Source organism: Rhinichthys klamathensis, unplaced genomic scaffold (assembly GCF_029890125.1).
Source record: "Rhinichthys klamathensis goyatoka isolate OS25496 unplaced genomic scaffold, OSU_Roscu_1.1 h1tg000606l_1, whole genome shotgun sequence".
Lineage (NCBI taxonomy): Eukaryota > Metazoa > Chordata > Actinopteri > Cypriniformes > Leuciscidae > Rhinichthys > Rhinichthys klamathensis.
The window spans coordinates 276,959-302,825 of record NW_026607061.1 but is presented as its reverse complement, the minus strand read 5'-3'; the positions used below and the strand labels follow the sequence as shown (position 1 = coordinate 302,825).

General features: G+C 38.3%; 1 protein-coding gene across 3 annotated transcripts; it reads right to left on the bottom strand.

Annotated features, from left to right (window-relative positions):
• Nucleotides 1–344: 344 nt before the first annotated feature.
• zfyve16 (zinc finger, FYVE domain containing 16) lies at nt 345–25,152 on the bottom strand. Of its 3 annotated transcripts, none has more exons than XM_056240716.1 (18): nt 24,988–25,152; nt 23,993–24,106; nt 21,108–23,101; nt 19,663–19,759; nt 11,349–11,525; nt 10,039–10,178; nt 9,741–9,954; nt 8,656–8,778; nt 8,402–8,557; nt 7,283–7,507; nt 7,061–7,143; nt 5,359–5,463; nt 5,119–5,269; nt 4,746–4,826; nt 4,485–4,647; nt 2,584–2,689; nt 2,333–2,509; nt 345–735 (listed from the first exon to the last, which is right to left on the bottom strand). In XM_056240716.1, exons 2-18 carry the CDS (start codon nt 24,060–24,062, stop codon nt 577–579), a joined length of 4,221 nt encoding a protein of 1,406 aa, XP_056096691.1. In that variant the 5' UTR covers nt 24,063–24,106; nt 24,988–25,152; the 3' UTR covers nt 345–576. The 3 variants fall into 3 exon arrangements, with proteins under 3 accessions (XP_056096691.1, XP_056096692.1, XP_056096693.1); XM_056240717.1 differs by having other exon boundaries at nt 11,358–11,525; XM_056240718.1 differs by lacking the exon at nt 11,349–11,525.
• Between the last annotated feature and the right edge of the window lie 715 nt (nt 25,153–25,867).

Below are 25,867 nucleotides of genomic sequence, written 5' to 3'. Positions count from 1 at the left end.
CATTGACTAATCATAAGACGCAGTACTTAGAAAGTACAATAATCAGTACATAAAATCTTCATATGGATTCTTACGTCCACACGAAGCTACTTCATATGGTAACAGTAAATTATGACGGATGGAAAAAAACACCGCAGATTCCAGCTCAGAAAAACGGACGTTAAATTTGAGAAACGCAGGACTTCACATGCTCGGTCATGGTGTGCGCAATCAAGTAATGATTATAATTCTCTGTATATCTGACATCATAGTCATACAAAAACAATTGAGTTTTGAGTTCAAACCAACATTCATTGACCAGCATCCACCCAACAGACCCCGGAAACACAACCGAAGAAGCACAGCACAGTTCTCACGTTTTTATTTTTGTTGTTGCTGATCCAAGACCTCTGCTTTATTCTAAAGGATCGCTAATATAGTTCCACTTTAGTCAAGTGCTTTTTAATTTTCTCTAAAATGCATCAAACTCTCCATACCTTGTCAGAAATCAGATAAGGAGTTTCTATGCATCTGCAACTCATCGGTTACGAATGTGAAGGTTCCACTGGCTGCCTTTGATTGGAAAGTCAGCAGCGTTCAAATGCTCATTGAGATGTAGAAGAAAAACTCCATGTCCATGGTCTGATGGGGGACACAGGAGCTTCCTCCGTGGATGACGGGAATCAGAGCCCCGTCCAGATCGTTCATATACTTCTGAGGCAGGAGGTGGCCACTAGAGCCAGCCTGGTACTCAACCTACAAAAAAACACAATCAGTGGATTACAAATGCATCTTATGTATTTAATCTACATACTACAGTGTCTTGAGAGTTACTAATGGAGGAGTGATGCCAGTAACAAACCATTTTTTTCCGAAAAGCAGTAGTGAAAAATGTTAAATGTCACCTTATACTGGCCCGCAGACTTAAAACTCTGAATCAAATGCTCAAGTCTCAAGATTCATTTCAGTGAACCGGTTCTTTCAGGTGGTTTCAATGAACTGAGTTAAAGGTGAACTATGCAGATTTTTTACCTTAATTGAACAGCTTCGGAGTCATTGGAATGGTTATATTACTTTTTTCGGATTGAATGGTGGTCGTCTCGCACCCCCCTATCGCCTGTGAGCGGAAAAACCACACTTGCAACTTTGAGCCGGCGAGCCGCAGCGTCAGGAAGTATCGCGTGATATCGGGTCTCGCGATGTAACAGATTGCTTTACGGCAAAAAAGATCTGCTAAAATTCTGTCATTATTGCGCTCCCTCACGCATCACATACATCAACAATCTATGAAACGGCCTCTTTGATAGACACTAGCACGCGCAAGTGAATCATGGCAGGGTCGACTAAGAAAATGTGGTCGGAAGAGTCAAGAAAAGGAAACAGGAAACTGACCGCGTGAGGAACCGGACAAGAGTCTCACTCGGTCAGGCTTTCACTTAAAATAGGATAAGAATGAGCATCAAACAGAAATAATCCGGCGCCGCATACATGAGGGGTTCGAGGCGCACATACAATACAGACAGTTCAGCAGGGCGCACGCAGCTCTTAAAGGGGCCACACCTTATTTCCACTCGTTACAGCGTCCATCCTACTGAACAGGTACTGGTATACAGGGGAAGGGGATCCGGCTGTGAGTGTGAGCCATCTCTGCGTGAGTGCTATTCACGACAGTACAAGTACTCCACAGCGACTCTAGGGGTCGCTGTTTGACAAAAACGGAATTCCTACATAGTGTATCTTTAAATGTTGAATCAAGCGGTTTAATACAAACATTGATCTGCCAACAATGTTTACAGCAATCAAATTTGTTCACAGAACCTCAAACATACTTGCTTGATGCGTGAGAACCAATGAGGTTCATTCTCGCGTGTTATGCAGCACGTTTGAGCTTCCGCAAAAAACAATGAGGTTTGTTCTTGCACGTCAAGCGATTACGGTTCAGCTTTTGTCCGCTGATCAAAGTTTATATGTGAATAAAAGCCTAAGTTAAATCAATTTAAAAATAAAGCGATCGAGTCTCTTCAGAAGACTTGGATTAAATAACTCCAGTCATAGATTTCTCTCACAATTTCTTTTGAACCGTTAGTTTTTTGGGTGAATAGACCCTCAATGGAGGGTCAGAAATTACTCAGATTTCATTAAAATATCTTAATTTGTGTTCAGAAGATGAACGAAAGTCTTATGAGTTTGGAACGACACGAGGGTGAGTAATTGATCAGACAATTTTTGGGAAAACTTTCAATTTAAAGGTTTTCTTTTGTTCAAAAGCTCAATTTCCATCTCACATTACAAAATGAGTTTCAGAGTTGCTTCATCAACACTCCTGTGTAAATTAGAGCTGGAAATGATTTACCATGTCCGAGTCGGTGGAGACTCGGAGCGCGAGAGAGTTGAATCCATTGGCCATGAGCACAGAGAGGTGCGGGCAGAGGGCAGCGCAGCTGGCGGTGGCAATCTCTCTCTGAAACTGAGCTGATGATGTGAGGATGGCAGATAGGGAAACGTCTGAAGACTTCAGCAGATAGAAAACCTGATGGGAGAGACGGGACATGAACCAGAGATGACAACGAGGAACTCATTGTGCGGGCATCATGCAGTACACACCTCAGTACACCTGATGGTTCGGCCATCCATCTCAAACTCAGAGTCCTGCTGGATCTTGATGCTGGACACTCCCTCCAGAGACTTGCCATCCACTGGACTGGAGACTCTGCAAACATGCAAACACACATAACATGGGAATTATTTTTGACCTGACACAGCACCTTAACCACTGAAGGAAGCTGAAAGAATGAATTTTAAATAGTGCCCAATTAATGCAGTGTACATTTTCAAGGTTACTTGCAGCAGCAGCCAAACCGATCAATAGTGCTTTATCACTGAGTAAAGTGATTAATCAGTACAGTATTGGCATATTGGACATCCATAAGAAAGCATCTGATAAGAACATACACTACTGGTCAAAAGACATTTCTGATTATTTTTTGCTGCTTAATATTGTGGAAACTGTCATTTACTACTATACTTTTATTCAACAAGGATAAATTAAATTGTTTAAAAATAACAGTCAACAGTCAAAGACATATAGGCCTGGTTTCAAACACTGCTTAGATTAGGTTAGTCCTTAGATCAATTAGGGCATTTAAGTTGCTTTAATAAATGTGCCTAAAAAGAAAACATTACTGATGTGCATCTTGAGACAAAACAATGGCACTGATATATTTTAAAGGGGACATATCATGAAAATCTGACTTTTTCCGTGTTTAAGTGCTATAATCGGGTCCCCTGTGCATCTACCATCCCTGAAAACATGAAAAGTGAAAACCCGTAACTTTGTTTTGGTAAGCCTTTCTCTGCAAGCATGTCAAAAATGAAGCCGATCTGATTTAGCTCCCCTTCTGACGTAGGAAGGGGATTTGATTATAATATTACCGCCCCTTAATCTGCACGTTTCCACCCACGGCGCCACCATTTGGTTTTCGCAAGTGACAACAGTGTAACCAGTTCTAACGCAATGGCAAAAGTTCGAGCAAAGCATGTAAACTGTTCTGTCGTTGGTGCACAGACGAGCACAGAACACTATTTGACCAAAAAATGTCACAGCTGTCTTATAAATACCTCAGGGAACTGTCAACTTGTGTAAGGGTTAAACATGAAGGTACACACAAGTCGATGAGATGAATCGATGTAACTCCACAACAACTACGGTACATCCATGTATCCACTAACCATTCAGAAACGTCCAGGTGCGTCTAAAAGTTACAATCTTTTCCTGAGTCTCTCTGTAAGGCTGCACTCCACTACGGGTTATTTCTGAGATTTGACTGAAATTCGCATTTGTATTGCTGGAGTATCCGAAGCTCGTAAAAAAAGGATCAGCCGCCTTCTGAACGGAGGCAGAGCAGCAGCTCATTTGCATTTAAAGGGACACACACAAAAACGGCGCGAGTTTGGTCACACCCAAAAAGGGGCAACTTTGACAAGCTATAATAAATGATCCGGGGGGTATTTTGAGCTGAAATTTCACAGACACATTCTGGGGACACCATAGATTTATAATACATCTTGTGCATAATATGTCACCTTTAAGATGTGCCAGTGCAAGTGGCTTTCATTTAAAACAGCTCAAACTTGCATTTTAGTCTGGGACTAGACTTAAGCCTTGTCTGTGAAACCGGGGGTTAAAATGTTACAAAAGATTTATATTTCACATAAATGCTCTTCTTTTGAATTTTCAATTCATCAAAGAATCCTGAAAAAAAGTATGACTCTTTCCACAAAAATGTTTTCAACATTGATGATAATAATAATAATATTACAATGTAGAAGAAGAACCATTGTTAATAGAGCAATAATAATAATCAAGCAGCAAATCAGCATATAAGAATGAATACTGAAATAAATTAAGCCTTGGTGAGCAGAAGAGAATTCTTTTAAAAACATTATCAAAAGTTTAGAAAAATTACGATTTTTAAGTGTAAAAATGTATGATAAATCGTTGGTACCCAGTGTTGACAGGTGCGATCCAGTCGACCCAGCGTACATTCACATTTTCTCGTGTCTCTTCTGAATCTGCCTTTCCACAGGGTATCTGGAAGTCGCTCTGGTCCCTGAGGGCCTGTCGCAAACCCTCCATTGTCTCCGGAGGGATTTGCACCATTAACCCATCTAAAAATGAAAAGGGAAAGCGTGATGATACAGCTCTGCTTTTTGAGAGTAATAATCTGATGTAGTGTTCATAAAACTGACTTGTATAAAAGCATTACCCTCCACAATGCTAGATTTGGCAATAAATCCTGATGAGGCTTTCAGAGCACCATTAAACACCACAAAACTAGCTCCAGTCACTGCAAAAGAAAGACTTGTCATCTGCTGACATCAGATAACAAATATGATGCAACAAACTTAATGAGTGTTTTCCCACTAGAACTTTTAAAATACATATTACAATTATTATAACTATGGTTATTCATAAGTCCATACAATGCATTATAATGTGCATTACAAGACATAATTGACGCATTAAAAATACTTTACTTAAAGCCTTTATATATAATGCATTATACAAGTGTTACCAAACATTTTAGCCCATTTAAGAGAAAACACAAAGTCGTCCAGCATTAGCAGCGCTTGACAAACCTCTCCTGGTTTTTCCTGGTATGCTATTGGCTTGAGTCCGGTAGCTTCCGTCTTCGTTCTGCATGCAAACCAAGTGGGAATCGGCCTCTGTGCTGAAACACGCACCGAAACTGATCACATGCTCATTGGAGGAGTTCACCACCTTCAGCATCTGCAACAGCCAGAACAAAACAACACAATCAATGACAACAACACAATAACAACAGCCTGACTGATGCACAACTCAAATATAACTCTGACCTCATTAAACCTGGACTTGGGAATCTCGATGTAGCTGTTTCCCAGCTCCATGTGTACTCGCAGACTTTCCACCACAGGTAAACTGTATTGGTAGTTCCTCAGATCCTGTGTTAAAATCAGCAAAACAAAAGAATGAAGGAGGATACAAAGTCTTTGGGGATTCAAGGCCTATAGTTAACATTTGACCACACGTTTAAGGGTGTGTTCACACTTGTAGTTCGGTTCTCTTTTGGTTCTTTTGGTCCATACCACAAAAGAAAATGATACATTCAGTCCTGGTTAACATTCACACTGTCATTTTTAAAACGGAGCCTAAAGATACAAAACAAAAAACAGATTTCATGACGTATATTTTGCAACCTACTGTAACATCCAAAACAATGCTGTGTGTGGGGTAAATGCGCTTGCTGTATGTGCGCACATATAATGGTATTTTTCCCAGCTGAGAACTCACGAAGAGCTTATAAAATGAATAAAGGAATCAAAACAGCAGCATGAAATCCTCTGTTGCACAAAAACAAAGATCTGCTCAAAGGAAAAGTGGTTCTGACACCTGTACCGAACTGTAATGGGTAACAGAGCTCCTGAGATGAGAGGAACCAGGCATGCTTGAGCATTCTGTCCTTTTTAAGGTCGTATCTTGTGACATCATGTCCTGTTTTTGGTTCATTTAAATGTCTTTGGTCCACGTTGTTTTCCATGTTCGTACAGTATGACAAGCATCAATCGTAAAGGACTATTATAAATCCTACAGTGTGCACCCGGCTTACATTTACCTTCAGACTCAAATGGATGCAAAGAAGAATCACCAGAAATAAAAACCAATTTTGATCAACTTAATTTGCACATTGTTCCATGCCTGTGTCCAGGAAAGTGGCCGTGAGCGTACCTGAAAGCACTATAGTTAGAATGGAGACCAAAGAAGCTCTTATCTTCTCAGAAATCAAGAGTGGCTCAGAGCTGAAGTACACTTTAAGAGGCCTCAGTCCTGAGCGCTTTCTAATCTCCTTCATTAACTGTCCTGAGCTGAACCCTCGACTCGGGTTTTACTTACAGAAGGTGGAAAAATAGCTACAAACAACCATCTTCTTTGATTCCAGACCTTTGAAATAATTTAAAATCTTTCACAAATTAGAAGAACATTTTAATTCAAACCACAATAAACCTAAAAATTTGGATACTGAGTATAAGGCTAAAACCAAATAACCTGGAATCAAATAACTATGACGTTTACCTCAGCTGCACACCATTAAGCCATATAAACATTAAACAGCTATAAACATACAAATACAGTATTTTTACAGACATACACTACGGTTTAAAACTTTGAAGAAAAAGTATCACGTGTCCTCAAAAATATGAAGCAGCGCAACTGTTTTCAACTGTTTTGAAAATGTTTCTTGAGCAGCAAATAAGATTAGAATATTATAATATTTTTCTAAAGGACCATGTGACACTGAAGACTGATGTAATGATGCTGAAAATTCAACTTTGCATCACAGGAATAAAAAAAAAAAAAAAAAAATTCAAATACAAATACAAAATAGTTACTTTAAATTGTAATAATATTTCACAACATTACTGTTTTTACTGTATTTTTAATCAAATAAATGCAGCCTTTGTGACTAGAAACTTCTTTCAAAAACATTAACCAAAATAAGACTTCAAAACAGACAAGTGAGGGTGTAATGTGAACACGTACTGTGAGCAGATTCATGATGGTGTGTCCTGTCTCTTTAAAAACTGAGTCACGGAAACGCACGCTCACCAATGGGCAGGGATACACTGTAAAAAAAAAAAAAAAAAAAAAAAAACAGATCACATGACTGGAGGGGTGGAACTATGAGCTAATATCATATATTCTGATAACAATAATGCTTTAATAACAACATTTTTGTCTCTGGATGTTCTAATAAGGGCTCACCGTTGTATTGTGCCCCTAGAGCGAGGAGCAGTCGGAGGGGAAACACTTTAGCCCACGGCACCTCCAGCTTCTGAATCAAAAGGCCACAGAGGAACGAGACCTGCGGCAAAGCAAGACCATCCAGAGGCTGAAAGGTTGGAGTGAAGAACAGGACGCCGCCGTGGTCTTTACTGCCCAGGAAACTATCAGTGAATGTCACATTGCCAAGGTGCTCAACGAACTTCCCTGTCGAGGGAAAAATAAGAAACAATACCATGTAAGCCACCATATGACACTCATTTACATACTGAAAGTTTTGAGTTTTGGTTAAACAGATAAAATATCATGCAACAAAATGCAGCAAAGCTATAATTTTTTTAAAAATCCTGTATAATCTATTTTGCTATCAGTATAGTAGTTAAAAAATCTCTAAAGGCCAGAAAGAGGGTGGAATATTGGTTTTGGTGCAAAAATAAAAATAAAATGCTATAAAGAGTAAACTATGGCCCTTTAAGGCAGGACACCAAAGGTGAATAGGGTTATAAAAAAAAGTAACTAATAGATATCCCCATACTTACCCAATTGATTGATTACATAAAGAATTGCAGACATCTTTTCTATTTCTGATATGGTATGCTTAAATATTTAAATGAGGCATTATCTAATTAAATATGCACTAATAATATGCATAGTTGCATACATTATCCAATATTCAGATTCCTGTTTTGGAAAAGTCAGGTTCAAACTTTGTGGGTTTCACTCAAACAAGGTTTCATTGTGTTAGAGTTAAAAAGAGATATCTCTGTTTATCACTCCAAAAATCAGGAAATACTGTCAACAGCCAGATAAAACATTATTTTCACCATGCTTTAGGATGCATGAACAAACCCCTCAGTAAAAACCTTCAGAATATAGATAAAACTGAAAAATTTGGTGTATGTAAGCACTGATTTCTGACTCAGGGGGAAAAAACAACTCGCAGCCTTTAAAGATTTGTATTGTATTCAATATATACATTTAACAAATCCACTAGTCTGAAACAACACGTTATGAAAAGCCAAAAAGCCCCAAATATAACAACTGTTTTCGTACTGTGTTTTTCCCAGTAGTGTCATCCCTTAAGAGTTCTGGGTGACGTACCTTTCTGTGCATCCTGGTATATACTAACATACAGGTTGAATACGTCTCTAGGCAGGCTGTTTTCCTCTGGGAAACACTCGATTATAAACACCAACTCTTTCTGGCCAACTCCCTGAAGACCATTAGAGCTCAGACACCAGCACTTCTTCTCACAATCTACAACACAAACAGAGAGACAGAGAGCAATGATGTGTATCAAATTAACAAGTGGAACATGATCACATTTCAAATCAAGTTCAGACATCGTAACATACATGTGACGATCTTGACGTTCACCAGTAAATTGGCGTTGAGCACGAAGATCAGAGGTTGTGGTCCTCCCTCCTCCAACAGCAGCAAAATTTGGCAAGCAGCAGGACGTTCCTCAACTAATAAATCTAATGAAATGAAAAGAAAATTGCAGATTAAAGAAAAACAGCACCACAATATAAAGAGTTCGCTCTGAATTCTCACATTTGACTATTGAGACAAAATAATAACCTAAACAGCAGTAGCTTCAGTTTAATTATAATGGCATTTATATGCCAGTTTATATTCAATTAGGATACTAATTAACCTCTATACGTAAATAATATTTTGTTGTCATTAACAAAGCCACTCATAGACTCATTTTGCCATGGGCATTGCAGCATGCATAGGGCCTCGTGAAATAGTTATATTTTCCCCTAAATTCTGTTTTATGATTTAATTAAAAAAATATTCAAGCTATTCAAAAATGTTGTCTTAATGAAGTAAATTCATAAAACTGTAACATTTTAGTCAATCTAAAATGCAATCAAAATAAAAAATAAATAAATATAAAAGTAAATAAAAACATCTTGGTTGTATGATGAAGGATCTAAGGATTCTTAATAGCAACCTGAGTGTGTGTGTGTGTGTTACTTTAAGAGAGCAAACATATACATCTGTATTGTTTTATTTTCTTATATTTTTTTTTAAATAAAAAAGGACCGCTCTATTTTTATATATGATATGTGTCCGGTTTCACAGACGAGGCTTAAGTCTAATCCCAGATCAAAATGCACGTTTGAGCTGTTTTAACAGAAAGCTACTTGCACTGATATATCTTAAAATATGTCAGTGTCATTGTTTTATCTTAAGATTAATGTTTTTTCTAAGGCAGGGTTAGAAAAATAAAAAGCAACTTAAATGTAGTTTAACTAAGACCTACTCCTGGCTTAATCTAAGCCCTTTCTGTTAAACCAGGCATTAATGTAGTTGTCATTTTACACAATTTACCATTTCATCATTTTTTATTTCCCCCAGCCCTACCATTTAGACATGAATGACCTCCAAAATGATGTCTACCATCTGGTAGAAGCCTTTAAAAAGTCCTTACCCCCAACTTCCTCCTCTCCAGTAGTAATGAGAAGTGGAGGCAGACCTTCGTCATCCTCCGGCACCAGACTGACCGCTCTCTGTACGCAGTTGCCAACCCCACAAAGCAGGCCGTAGTCCCACGGGCCTCTGACGGGCGGGCGGCTCACCTCAGTAACGCTGTCAGAACTGACTCCGGCACTCTCATCAGACTCGCCAGGAATTTTACCGTCAGGCTGAAAAGCAGCAAATCAATTAATGACTTCAATTGTCACTATCAGTTATCTCCAGCATCAGTTTAGAGGATTTCGGCGTCTCACCCCCGGTGGGTCTGGCGTTACTGGGCTCGACTCCTGAGAGGATCTTCGGGTCTGTACGGAGAGTTTGGTGGTGTCGGCTACCTCACCGTTTGGCAGGATACCATCAGCAAACCACACGTGCTTCTGCTCACGTGGAAAACCTACAGGAACAAATATAGAAACACAAACGACAGTGTCATTAGGATCTGGCTTGAAACAGGGTATCAAATAAAGTATGCTTGAAATCAGGTGTGATGAAGAGGAAATGTGTGTACTATCACAACAAAAGTTCTCTCACCAAGGCTGAATTTATTTGATCAAAAATACAGTAAAAACAGTAATATTGTTAAATATCATTACAATAAAAAAAAAATCTATTTAAATATATTGTAAAATGTAATTTATTCCTGTGATGGAAAGCTGAATTTTCAGCATCATTACTCCAGTCTTCAGTGCCACATGATCCTTCAGAAATCATTCTAATATGCTGGTCAGGAAATGAAATGAAAGCTGATTTGTGCCATATGTGTAGCCTGGGAAAACCCAGACAACTTCCGGCAAATTTAGATTTGCTCTGAAAGTTAGTCTGGCAAAGAGCTCATTCAAGCTCATTTCCAATCGGTCGAAAAAAATCGCGCCACCAATCAGAAACGTTGGGGCGGGCTTTACACGATGACGACAGCGCTGGGATTTTGAAGCAGATTTTGTAGCCTACATTACAAAGATGGATGCCGCCGTCGAACATCACTTGTTCGAATCAGCTATCGCGTCTGTTTTAAGCGATTTGAACGTTTCCCTTTTGTCAAAAACCGAGCAAAGAACAACACTCTGAGATGTGTCTCCGCCGCTCTGCATACGTCATCTCCTTCATCGCTCTGATTGGGTTTAGGTCTATCCGCGACGTCCGTTGGTGACGCCCCTCTGGAAATGATTTGTCTATGACGCTTTGCCAGACCATAACTCAGTTACAACTGAGAATGGTCTGCTTTTAACCAGGCTACCATATGTGCAATATGTTTGTGGAAACCATGATACATTTTTTCATGATTCTGAATAGAAGGTTCAAAAAAACATTTGAAATACAAATATTTGGTAATATTTAAATGTCTTTAATGTCACTTAATTAATTTGATGCATCCTTGCTGATTAAAAGTATTCATTTAGCTAGTGAAGCTAGCCTAGTCTTCCACTTTATATGATATGGAGTATATGCAATTTGGGACGCAGTCACTCTTTCATTCATGAACTAATTATAGTAAGTGGAAGTCACTGTGTTTTATAGCCATATAAGAGCTATAACTCAGCATTCTGGCTCAGAGTGCAGTGCGTACCGTCATTACCGGGGTGTTTGAGGACAGACACGGGGACCATGACGGTGGGTGGGGGAGAGTTGAGGGTGCCGGCAGCACGGGCCTGCTGCATGGGTGGTATGGTGGAGCAGTACTCTGATGGGATGTTGGGATTGGGACTGGGCCCAGTGGGGCTCATCATTCTCTCATGGGCTTGAGCTGCACACAGACAAACAAAATCAGTCGTTCCTAAATCAGGCGTCTTTTCAGTGTAGTGAATGAAAGGTCATGCTGGGACAGAGTATGATTGAGAGAAAGGAACAGTGGGGTAGCACATCATTTTACAGTCCTGGTCCCCTATAATATACTATGTTCTTATTATAGTAATTGCAATAACTGGGTAATAACTAGGTACTAACCCTGAACCTACCCCTAAAGCTAAACTTAACCCATGTAATTGCCTTATATTACCCAGTACCTTCTTAGGTAAGAACACTGTAAGTGCACGTACTGTAAAATAGAGTGCAACCAACAGTAGATACATTTTGCTGTGATGAATGAGGAATAACTTGCATAACTTTTGTTAGCAGCCTAAAGACAATATAAAGTGAAAATTGATGCAATTTACGGTCTTAATAAATAGTCCCGGTTTTGTAAACGATTTATCAGTGCATATTATATTAAAGAAAAAACTTTATTTTTTTATTTGACATCATAATGTAATAACTTGCTCAATATCTGACTTTTTAAATTATGTAAAATTAGATTAACCAATAATATCATAGCCTAATATGCAAAAGTCCCATTCTAAATGATTTATAAACTAATATTGTGCTTTACTCAGATGTATAGTAGGGGGCAAAAGTGATGTCTGGAAGGGAGTTTTGTTTTTTAAAGACCCTGAACATATTTTTATCTAAAAAAAAAGGGCAAACTACAGCTACAGGTTTTATCTTATTATGCAAAAACAAAAAAAAGCATAGAAAAACTAAAATCTCACTGTAAAAAGCATACTTTGTCTACAACATAATCAGTTATGATTATTTTGTTGGTTCCCTCTTGTTGTGCTCATTATTTCTTTGTATGACAGTCTGACCAAAAATGATCTGGACAATTTGTCATGTTTCATTGCGTTCTCACAAATAAAACAATTGACTATACGCACAAATACGCAATATTCTAACCAAATCTTTAAGAATTTTTTTGTAATATTTGAATAAAGGGTGGACTAGTGTGCTGTCATCGATAGACACTTTTCCACCATCGGGTCGAACGGTTCGAAGGACTGGTTCCAGTATTTCCACTTGAGCTTGGTTCGGCACGGCATGATCACAAACTGCTTTTGGCCTGAATTGAACCGCGCCGGTAGAATGATGCGTGTAGTTACGTCGCCCTTCAGGACTGGTCACTTGTCTGTTGCCAGGCTTCAAGTTTCTCTGTAGCTGGCCAAGCTTGCTATCTGAGCCAAGTAAACACTAGTTAATAATAAAAATAAAAGAAATATCTGATCATCCTCCATAATGCGGTCACTATTTACATCTCATACCATCTGTAAACTCTTGCAGAGAGAGAACTCTTGCAGGGCAACGAGTGGACTGACGCATTTGTATTACATTTAAAAGAGCTCTGATATCAGCCGTGCATTGGAAAATGAAACCAAATCCATACAGGCTGGGCCGGATCGGCAGTGAATTTAATGGGAATGGTTTGACCCAATGGTGGAAGAGCGTCTCATGTCTTTGTGTGAGGAACAGTCAATATTTACTGAAAATCTTAGCCTCCACTGCAGTCGAGTGAATATGTTTCGGTCAGTTCCTCACACATATAACTTCCATATGACTTTAGATAAAAGCACACTGTCAAGTATGAACTACTTTTATGGAGCTTGACAACCCTTGGTTTATGGTTTCATTTAATAAAAAAAAGAGCAGCATCAACATACTGCCGTTTGCAATCCACAAAAGAAAGTCATGTGGCTTTGAAACAACATGAATGAATGATGAGAGAATTTACATTTTAGGGAGAACTGCCCCTTTAAATGCACTGTGAATGCAGTGAAAGATGAGTTCATACATCAAATATATTTATATACTGTACCTATAGAGTACCGTTCAAAAGTTTGGGGTCAGGACGTTTTTTTTTTTTTAAAGAAATTAACTTCAGCAAGGATGCAATAAGTTGATCAAAAGTGACAGTCAAATGATATTCTTTTGAACTTTCTATTCATCACAGAATCCTGAAAAAAAAAATTATTATGGTTTCCACAAAAATATGAAATTGCAAACGTTTTTTCAATATTGATAATAATAAGAAATGTTTCAAATCATCATATTAGAATGATTTCTGAAGGATCATGTGACACTGAAGACTGGAGTAATGATGCTGAAAATTCAGCTTTGATCACAGGAATAAATGTTTTACTGTATTCCTTGGTGAACATAAGAGACTTCTTTTAAAAACATTATAAAAGATTCCAAACTTTTGAACGGTAATATAGTTGCTGTACACTTAATTTAAATTTACTTAATGTAAATTAATTTTACACTAGCTAAAAAGTGTTTACTTGTCGTAAACCAAGTTATAATCAAAGTCCAAAGTACAGACCTCATTCAAGCTGAGTCACATTCTAATAAACCAAAACACCACAGACTTGGTGTCTTTAACCGAGAGCATTGAGGGTCAATCACAGCAAGTTGTTATTAAAAAAAGTGATGGGCAACGAGCCACTAAACTGAACTCAAGAAACAGGACGTCCAGTGCAAACCACAGCCCAGTGTGCTGACACCCTCTCCAGCCATGAGTCAGTGCATTATGTTGATTAAGGCTCATGGATGCTCATCGAGCTGATTACACTGGCACTGCCTGTGACACCCGCAAAACATGTCAGCTAGAGGCACAAACGCCAAAATATGCTGGCTCACGGCGAAAACAGCTACCACGACAAGACAGATGGAAACTGTGAAGCCAAGAAACAGCAGGACGAAACGTCCTTGAGTATTTGGAAATTCACACTGGAACAACTAAAGTGAAAGTTAAAAACTTCAAAGAGTTAACAAAATAAAGCCACCGAATGATTAATCGCAGATTTTGATTCAGTTCAGTGATAGCCTAATCTTACCTCATCCCAATTTAACTCCAACCCAAATTCTCTTCCAGGTTAATCACGGGTTGCATGTTAGTCTCCCAGGACGGCGTTAGTGTGCACCGAGCGGAGGAGGAAGTGTCCATCTTGCCGATGAGCGAGAGAGAGTCCGCGAGTGACTGAGATAGAGGGCGCATCCTTGAGCCTCTCTCATCCCGGATGGGGCGCAGCTCACTTCCGCAACCTCACACTGAGTTCTCGTCTGTCCTGGACCAGGTTCCAGCCCTGCGAATATCACTGGCTCCGAGTGCAAGCTCAGTCCGTCACACACACGCACGAGGTCGTATTAAATGGCTGCCCTGGGCTGAGAGTGGTGACAAACCCTCCTTTCCTGAAATGAGTACTGTGCTGGAGACAAGATGTGTGTGTTTGTGTGTGTGTGTCTAACTCGATTCCTCAACCCGGAGAGTGAATGAGAGAGAGAGTGTCACGTATACTGCACCAGGTGGGTCCTGTACACACACACACACACACACACACTCAAGGACATGCACCAGTGCCCTGGCTCCACCCAGCCCTGCACCAAACCCTGCGAGAGCTGGCTGGCGACTGACGCTCTGTGATGAATGTCCTTTTTAATGTGCAAATGGACCGCACGCTCGGCCACACACCGTGTGCCAACCTCTTTTTATAGACCATCCAGGACGAAAAAAAAAAAAACGAAAAAAAAAACAAAGCCTTGATCTTCTCCATTACATCAGACCTTGAAAAATAAGAGCTTCAGATGTTTTGTCCAAGAAAAAGTTTGCCACAAATTAAAAGGTACGCAAGTGCTCCATGAGCCAGTGTTGTTATTGTCACCGAAAACTAATAACTAATAAGCTGAAATAAATAAAATACAAATATGAGATGAAAAACGTGAATAAAAATAAGAAAGGTTGCATTGGCAACTAACTGAAATTAATAGGTTGAAGTGGAAATATTGAAATGACTTCAACTCAAATATAAATTGAAGCTAAATAAGATAAAAACTAATAAAAATGACAAAATCACATAACAAAATTGCTAAAACAAACTAAAAGGGACTGAAAATTCTAATAAGTACGAAATAAATAACACTAAAATAACATTGTCATGAGTCTTAGGCCTTGTCCACACGGACACGGGTATTTTTATAACGCGGTTACGCCGTTCTTCCACACTGAACCACGAGTGACGCTCGCGCTGTTTTCAGTCTCTGCTGCCTCACGATGACATGATTCATGATTAATTCATCTCCGAGAGTCACTTCATGAGCATTTTACCGTTTCATTTGAGAAAAACTATCGTCATATCATACACGCACAGAAACTCAAAGGTCTTCATGGCAACCCGTCAAAATAAAAGTTTGGTTTAACTTAAAGAAATTGAGAGAAATAATTATATTAGGCTACTGTACAATAGATTTAAGTACGTCTCCATGAATTAAAAATACTACTACTAATAATAATAATGTGTGCATAGAAGGTTGCTTATTTTTCACTTGATTTTTTTATAAGCAATATTTCTCAATATCATCAATATTTTCGTTTAAACAGCATGTAGCCTTCAATGCTTTCATAAATTTACCGTCATAAATAATAAAGTCATTGAATTGGATGTAATAATTTTTTTTCAAATAGTTAAATAAATTGGAAAAATAGTTAAAACTTATTTTGCTGTGGTACCGAAATTGGTACCGAGAACCGTAAAATTATAATGGTATCGGTACCGACTACTGGAATTTTGGTACCGTGACATCCCTAGCCGGTTACAGTGTTGTCGTGTAGACAGTAAACCGGCGTTTTTGCCTTGCGACGTCAGAGTGTGCGCCCACGCTGCGCCATTATCCGCCTACCGGAACCTGGAATAACTTTTTGTTAGGCTTCTGATTGGCCAACGTGGCTTTACAGTTAGGGTTATATCGCCGCCTGCTGGTGTGGCATGCTCTTGACAGCACTTGATAGCGTGTTTTTGAGTTTTCATGTGGACGGGATTTTTTTTAAACGCAGGAGGAAAAACTCCGGTTATAAAAATACCCGTGTCCGTGTGGACAAGGCCTTAATTTATGACAGCATTACATCACAACTAAGAAAATCAATGTCACCTTTAATTTAATTTAAAAAATAGAAAAGTATGCATTAAAAGTATGACAAAGCGTGAAAGTATAGTTACAAATTAAATGGGGTATTCACTGCTGAAAATTCACTGGGAGTTTTATAAAACTGGGCTGTCTATACAGTAAAATGAGAAAAAACGTAGAGACTGCATAAATAGAAAGGCATGCCATTCCCTTTTTGCCAAAAACTTCCAACAGCCATTCGTCAGACTTTTGCTGACAAATAAACAGGTATATCTGGGTGAAGGTAACATGGAGAAACATGGAGTGTGACATTGTAATAACGCAAAGCGGGTTGAAAATCGGCAAACTTATCCTTTAAGTGAAGTTTATTGATTGCATGAAAACTGCCTGTTTTCTGCCCTTTGACCATCAGAAAAATTGTACACCTTCCACAACGTCTGACCAACATGTAAAGTGACCAACTGCAGTTGTTTTGCCTCATGTGGAAAACAAATGAAATCAGTGTAGAATTTTAACAAACGCAAACTATAATGATACCTATATAAGTGCCCACACTAATAGAGCATGCTTCATTTATGTATTGTGAACAATCACAGAGTGCACATTAAAGCAGGAAGAATATTCATTAGCTGTCGATGTTTTTCTCATTTATCAGCGTGGAAAAAACACTACGAAAGTGATTTCAAAGAAATGATTTCTCTGTGTTATCGTTACAGTTGTGGTATAGACTCCACTATTCTCTTAAACCCTGGTTTCACAGATGAGGCATAAGCCTAGTCCCAGACTAAAATGCATGTTTGAGCTGGGGGTTTTTAAAAGCAACTTGCCCTGATATACCTTAAAATATGTCAGTGCCATTGTTTTGTTTCAAGATGCACACCAGAATTTTTTCTACGGCATGTTTATAAAAGCTACTTAAATATCCTAATTGAACTAAGGCCTAATCTAAACCCTGTCTGTGAAACCAGGCCTCAGGCCCCATCTACACTACTACATTTTAGTTTAGAAACGGAGACCTTTTGCTACGTTTGCACCTCCTGTCCAGACTAAAACGGCAAAAACGAAGACCTAAAACGGAGAAGTTTAGAAACGCTGCCGACCCCGCTTTGCGTTTTGAATCTCCGGAGGCCGTTTTAGTGAAGACGGGTCAAAACGGAGGACTTTGGAAACGATGACGCAGAGGCTCACGCTCGGCTCTCTGATTGGGTGATTGGTTTGTGAGAAAACATACAACAACAGCCTGGACTACCAGTTACGTTAGTGACTGCAACATGGATAACGAATTACAAGCGTTACTGACTTTGATGTCTTTGCTGGCAGCTGTTGTCAGTAAATTCTGCATTTTACAATGCTATAACTGCCTACATGCACCGGAGGCAAGCTATTATTCGAGTGATCTGTGACAATTCCAATGTGCAGCGGCGGTCAGAGTATGTGAGCAGAGTGGAGTGGTGTGATTTTGAATGGAGTGCGGAGGGGAATGAAGTTGGAGCGTCGTGGTTTTCACTCGCTCCGAGAGCGCTCCACTACCGCTCCATCCCGAGCACAATTCATGCCAACGGCTCATTATAGAACTGCATTTTTAGGAAGGATTCACACGTTAAACACATTACGCTAGCATGATACAGATGGATCACTCAAATCAGGAAAAAAATTTGAAGGTTATGATGACGCCGAATCGCCGATGAACATGAGTGGCTGCGGGAGGTTATAGTTATCAAGCCTACTGAATATGATCGGGCAACACGATCTCATGAAAGTGCGTATCTATAGCACAAATTTTATTTCTCGTGCCATTTATATGCCAAAAAAATTGTTTTTGCGTGCAAATGAAACACACTAAACCCCTTGGTTAGGATAATGGGTGTGAAGTGCGTTCTTGCCATAAAGTGCGTATCGTATGCACGCGAAAACTGCTTATCATAGGCTATGCAATAAAAAACTATTTTTGGCATATAAATGGTACGAGAAATAAAATTTGTGCTATAGATACGCACTTTCATGAGATCGGGCTGGATCGGGTGAAGCACGTTTTAAACACGTAATATTCACACACGCAATCGCTTTCTCACTAATGCATTGCATTCAAACAAATGTAATCTTACAGTACTGTCTGTATTTTATTTCGAATGAGCAGAAATCTGTAAGAGAAATGTAGCGACCCGTAGATAAAATAACTGATGAAAACGTAGTTATTTTCTTCTTTCCAAACAAAATGTGCTCTGCAAAAAGCAGCAATGATATTTAACTTATAATGCTGATAACCTGTAATAAGCATAGCATGTCATAGGAAAAGTGTGCACAGTGCACACTATCCAATAAACCACATTCCAACTATTCTTCTTTTATTTAATATGCCTATATATTATGATGAGGAGAAATTTTGTGAGATTTTAAAGCATACTTAAATACTTTATTCGCAATTTCCTTGGGGAACGAAGACGGAGCGGTGTTTCTGATATCAGTGAGCGAGGAGTGGAGCCGTAAATGGTGAACCCGGAGCGGAGTGATTATTAAATGCTTGGTGCGCGGAGGGAAAATCGTTGCCGCTCCACTCCGCTCACATACTCTGGCGGCGGTCTCTATCGACCGTACATGGAGCGTCGCTCTTTGCAGAGGTAACTTAGCTACTCTCTTCTTCGTCAAATCTGAGGAATAGTCGATCTGTTTCCTGTTTACACCGGCACGCGCATGCCCAGTGTAGGTGAACGGTCACGTGATCCGCGTTTTAATGTGGACTAAAACGCTGGTGTGGACGGAGATCGTATTCGTTTTAATTCTCCGTTTCTAAACTAAAACGCAGTAGTGTGGATGGGGCCTTAGAGTTTGAACATTAACTTTATAACTTTATGGTTACAGTTTTCATTATTGATGTGAACTGGCCTTTACAGTTTCTGTCTGTCCAGAACAATTGTTTCACAGTAGTTATTCCACAAAAGCACTCAATTTATCAACCTAATTTGTGTCCAGCTAGAACTAAACAATGCTTCACGTGCCCCATTTCTACACTGACATGAACTACTGCCACAGATTGTCTAACCTTTAATGTATGGGTGTTATTATGATGGATATTTTAAAGGTAGAGTGCAGTGCATCCACTTAAATATTGAATATTGCAGTAGATTTCATTAAGACAGATTGTCAGCATATTAAAGTGGTTAAGCAGCACTCACCTCTCTGTATGGTAACATGGCAGATGACACAAACCCTGGCCTCTTTATCCAGATATTTCAGTCTGCATTTACGGTTGCAGCAGCCAGCACAGTACACCTGCAAAGCAGACAACATTATTTACTCAAAACACTGGGTAAACGCAGTACTTTATCAAGCATAAACCTGGAGAAAACTCTCTCTAGTGTCCTTTAGCCCATTTTATTTATTGCCCCAATATGTCATGAAAACGGCAACTCAGTGCAGCAAATCAAGCTGGAAACTATATCAGCGCTAAAAATACATCCTGCTGACCCAGCAAATCTGCATCTATATTTAGCACCTCCAGTGGAGAATAAACCCTACACTGACGTAATAAAAACAAAAGAGACCTCACACCAATAGACAAAATGAATACTTTTGCTGTCTAAGGCAGAGGACTACAGGTTTAAGGCTTTCCTGCGGTTATAAAGACAATAACTAACAACACGGCAGGATTGTGTCACAGATCTTTGCTCAAAATCAAGGCAGCTGACAGCATGTAAATTCATCGATTCACACTGCGGTTATTTGCCTTTCACCTCTGAAAGTCAGAACACATTCAACAACTACAAAGTTACAAAGTCACTTTAAGAACTGAAGCAAACACATTACTAAGCCTCTAAGTAAGTTAATTTATGCCAAATAAACTCTGACCGGGTGAAAGGGGATTCGTTTGTAATAATGACCGTCTGACTGTAGATATCTTGCTTATTATGTGGATACTCACACCATAAATAATAAATGAACATGAAATATTAATTTGAGTTTAAACTATTTTGTTATTTGAGAAGAAAGAGCACAGAGTAATATTGTAGACAAGGAAATCGCTTCTCTGGGACAATTGCCAATTATAGAGTTTAAAACAATAAAATATTTTTTTTTTTTTTTAATTAATAATAAAATAAATAAACAACTATTTAAACGTTTTTAACATTTTTGAAGAAGTCTCTTATCCTCACCAAGGCTGAATTTATTTGATCAAAAACAGTAATATTATGAAATATTATAAGAATTTAAAAGAACTGTTTTCTATGTGAATATATTTTAAAATGTAATTTATGATGATGCAAAGCTGAATTTTCAGCATTATCACTCCAGTCTTCAGTGTCACATGATCCTTCAGAAATCATTCTAATATGCTGATTTGGTCCTCAAGTGACATTTATGATTATTATCAATGTTGAAAACAGTTGTGCTGCTTCATATTTATGCAGAAACCACGATAAAAATTATTTGATTAACAAAAAGTTCAAAAGAGCAGAATTTATTTGAAACAGAAATCCTTTTTAACATTATGAATGTCTTTACTGTCACTTTGATCAATATAATGTATCCATGCTGAATAAAAGTATTAATTTCTAAAATCTTTTGAACGGCATAGCATACATATATTTTGCTTTGACATGCTGAGAGATAACAAACTCACCTTTCCGCATGCTCTGCAATGGTGTCTCCTTTTAGTAAAGGTAAATTTTTGTTCACAATTCATGCAGTTAGGGGCCTCAGAGTCAGGGACCCACGGTGGCTGCTTCGATCCCAAACCCTCGGCCTCGAGACCTGCCGGATCGACAGATGATTCCCTGTCCTCCAGAGTCTCTCCTGGGTACGGTGGAGGCTCTGAGAGCTCATCGTGCCCGTAACTGGCATCATATTGCTGATAAGAGGGAGGTTCACAGTCATTTTCATCTCGGTTGGGCGAAATTAGCGAGTCGTTCTCCGCAGCAGGACCTGCTAAATCGGCTTCAGCACGACTGCTTCTGTGTCTTTCCGATGGAGGACATAGAGTTTGGTTGGACAACTGCTTTGGTCTCGCCCCGCCGTAATTTAACTCTCGGTTGGGGGAGCAAACTGACTGAATCTCAACAGGGCTGGTTATGTTTTCCTGGCTAATTGTTTGATTGGAGTCCGTTCTCAGCGGGCTGCTGTCCTGAGACGAAGAAGAAACGTTTGAACCCTCGCTCTCCTCCAGATATTGAAGTGAGCCATCGCTCTCAGGAGAGGCAAATGTGTCAACTTTACAGCTCTGCAATTCCTCATCTAAATAGCCATCGGCATTTCCGTTAAATTCTGAAAAACCATCATCTGCGAATTTTTCTGCATCAGCGTCAGAGTTGATTTTCACACCCTGACCCATTAGAAAGGCATCTAGCTCCTCATCCGTGACCATCATCGCGGTCTGGTCACTTTCAGGAAGGTAATCGTTAGTGATACCGAACTCATAGGAATAATTTGGGCTCTCTGAATAGGGTGGTGACGGGTTGCTTTCACACATATCTCTACAGGTTAGTTTATCTGTAGGCGAAAAGGTGCGCTTAAAGTTTCTTTCAGGGTAATGGCCCGAGACAGCAGACGCCCTTTCGGGGTTCGACATGATCTGGACTAGCTCAGGTTCATCTTCAGGTGAGGAATCAGGCCTACTGGAGGAGAATGGATTTACAGGCTCTTCTAAAGGAAGAGTTAGCTCTTCAGCCTCTCGAATTGCTGAATTTATTTCCAGTTCAGCCTCATCTTTGGTTTCTATCACTGCTGCCTTTTGAGGGTCTAAAGACGCCACGAGAGATCCACACATAGAAACGGCCATCGGCAAACAAGACAGAGGAGATTCCTTCTCCGAGGAGGGACTTCCAGCTAAATCTTCTGGATTTTTGACACCAGCATCTTCAGACAGTTGTGCATCTTTTGAATCCGGCTGGAGCGATACAGCATGCTCATCATTCGTTACTGAAATATCTCCATCTGTAGCATGAGGAATTAAATTACTGACATCTTCCTCATTCATTGGATTGCATTGAGAATTGTTCTGATCACTGAAGCTTGATTCTTCAGGACAAGAACTTTCGGTCTGTTTGCACTCCAAAGTTGAGATGCTAGTTGACCCATGAGGGTCACTAAAGGCCGGTAATATGACATCCAGCAGACTGAAGGAGTTAGAGTTAATCTCAGAGTCATGTTTTGGTAATTCACCATGGTTGGATTTAGAAAAATCTTCTGGACAAGATACTACAGGACTCTCAAAGTCCACTAGAAGCTCCTCATTAGTTTGCTTCTCAGGAACGTCCAGCTCTTTGAAGTCTTCCTGACTACTGGCTTGCTGGAGGTTTGCAGAACCCGTATCACTCACCAGGTCACACACAGGCTTCAGCGACCGGTCCGGACGAGGAGGAGCCGAACTTTTGATACCTCTGCTATCGACGGAGGACAGGAGGTCCACACCTGTGAGTGGCAGTTCATTTGAATAAGAATCTTTTTGGTTTAGGGTAATACTTTGTGATGTAAGTCCATAGTGCAGAGCGTTGACATCTGGGAGTGTTTGTGAGACCTCTGGTATGAAGCTCTGAATATCCAAATGGTGACCTGGGACGAGCGTGGAGTCGGGACAAGGAGCGCTTGGATATGTGGTGGGCTTGTTCTCAAGCTCCTCTGAAAACAAAGTGAAACATTAAATTAATTTATAATATAGTTTACATCAAAACATCAACAGAAATATAAAACCAAACGATATGTAATGATATCATAAAACTAACATCCTTTTAACTGCTAGCAGGACACTTTTTCCCTATCACATATGTTAGTAAAAATCACTAATTAGGGTATCAAGCGAATGCTTAAACACTCAAAATTCATCCTGTGACAAACATTTTAAAATTAGACATCACCTTAACCATGCAAACGGTACTTTTCATTTTGGTTTTTTCGCTTTGGTACTATTTTACTAGCTATTGGGCGGTGGTATCAATTATTATTAATTGATATTATTAAACTTTAGAAACTAGCTATAAGATATTTACATGGTTTATATATATATAAGTAAGATTTTTCAATGTTTTTGAAATAATTCTCTTATGTTCATCAAGGCTGCATTTATTTGATCAAAAATACATAAAAACTGTAATATTGTGAAATATAATTTAATATCACTGATTTCTATTTAAATATATAGTAAACTGTAATTTATTCCTGTGATCAAAGCTGAATTTACAGCATCATTACTCCAGTCTTCAGTATCACATAATAATAATTAATTATTAATGTTGAAAACATAGTTGTGCTGCGTCATATTTTTGTCGAAACTTTTATACATTTTTTGATGATTCTTTGATGAATAAAAAGAGCAAAAGAATAGCATTTATTTTAAACAGAATTTCATAAATGTAGTGTGTGTATATACAATTTGAATTCAGGAAAAATTAGACACTGGTCATTCAAATTAAAATGAATTAACCCCAAATGTATTGTTGTGCCCTCACCAATTAAGAAGTGCAAAATGAATATTTGTAACATAATAATAAGGGTAAAGCAAAAATTTCAAACCTGCATTGAGTTCAAAGTCATCCAAAAGCTTGTCCAGGTCGCACACAGCAGCCTTAAAATAACTGTCCATCCTAGGATGGGAAACGATACACCTCACTTACCCCTGCAGAGAAACTGGGGCAGATGGGACAGAACCAAAAGTTAAAAATCATAAATTTTCCCCCCAAATCTAACTAGGTAGTTACAGACACTGGATAGTCAAAATAAGAAACAAATAGACACGCATTCCTCAATGGTTCAATACAAATAAGTAGGGAGAAATATCTAAGATATGTCAAGCAATGAATTATGCATAATGAGCTAAACCAAATGTTACTTGAATATTTTCAACATTTGCATTGGCAATAACTCTTTTAAAAGTAAAAAAAAACTTAGATGTTTAGCTTGTTTTGATTTAGCTACTGTGAAGTGAAAAGGGGAAATGTGATTTCACCAGGTCTGCAGTGCAAATCAGACTTGAAAAACACATTGTTAACAACAACACACTATAAACAATAAAATAGAAATAGAAAAACAATATATTTAATTAATACACACAGAATATGGTAACTCTGTCCAGGATTCATCAACGATATCAACGTTTCCAAAGGGCTGTTAATTATTCATCTAAACGAATAGGATAACGTTCACTTTGTGCTTTTTAGACTTTTTATTTGCTTTAATAATAGTAATACCATTATTTAACTAAGATAAATGGTCAATAATTACCCATCTGAATATCATTTTCCTGCCTAGAGCACTTTGCTGTCAAAAACTAAGAAAGCACAACATTAAAACCGTTTTAACACACAATAATAAGACTTTCTTAAAATCAACCCTAAAACAGCATAAATAAGCAGTATTTTATTATTTTCATAAAGTTATATTAGCTGTTCAATTATCATTAGCAATCTGCTAACTAGCTTTTAGCGGTTAGCGTCAAATCAAACACAAACAAAAATACACATGAAACGGGAATACTATTTTTTGTGATATCATTCCGCTTCATTAGCTACCTTGATATGTGTCATTGTTCAGTCGTCTTCGTTTTTGCTGTATTCATATGAAATGTTAGTGTATTTCACCATTAGCAGCTCGCTAATATTTTCTGGTTCCTCACAGTCAGTGAATTCCACAGTCGCCTGCGCGAGCGACCATTTCCACCCGGCGCAAGAATCACTGTTTAAAGGGGACGCGCACTATTTTTGATTGTGAAGTATTGTATTTTATTACAGTATGTTAATGTAGGTGTATAATATTTCAGTAACGGTATACTCTATAATACTATGGAAGTTTCCTTCACAGGATAAAAAGGGTAATTGTGACTTTTTATCTTTAATACAGGTCTGACTTTTTATGAACTCAGACTATTATAATATAATATAATATATTAAGATATATTAAGACATATTAAGACAATATAATATAATATAATATAATATAATATAATATAATATAATATAATATAATGAAATATAATATAATATAATATAATATAATATAATATAATATAATATAATATAATATAATATAATATAATATAATATAATATAATATAATATAATATAATATAATATAATATAATATAATGAATGCTCTGATCAGGATTTTTGCAGCCGATACGATTATACCTATTTTTTTGTCATCGTGATCGGTCGAAACCGATCCAATCAGTCAAGCTTTATATAAATAATAATTAATCTCTTTGTTGAATGTCAGTGTTTTTTTTTCTTCAGATAAGTAAAACCACAAAAGTTATTTACATAATGCTAGATTGTGGTTTTAACTGAGAATCAAATAAATAAGCACAACAAATATTAATTTTAATAAGCCTTTAAAAACAGGGCTTTTGCAAAACACTATCCATATTAGGATACTCCGGCTTAATAAATAGCC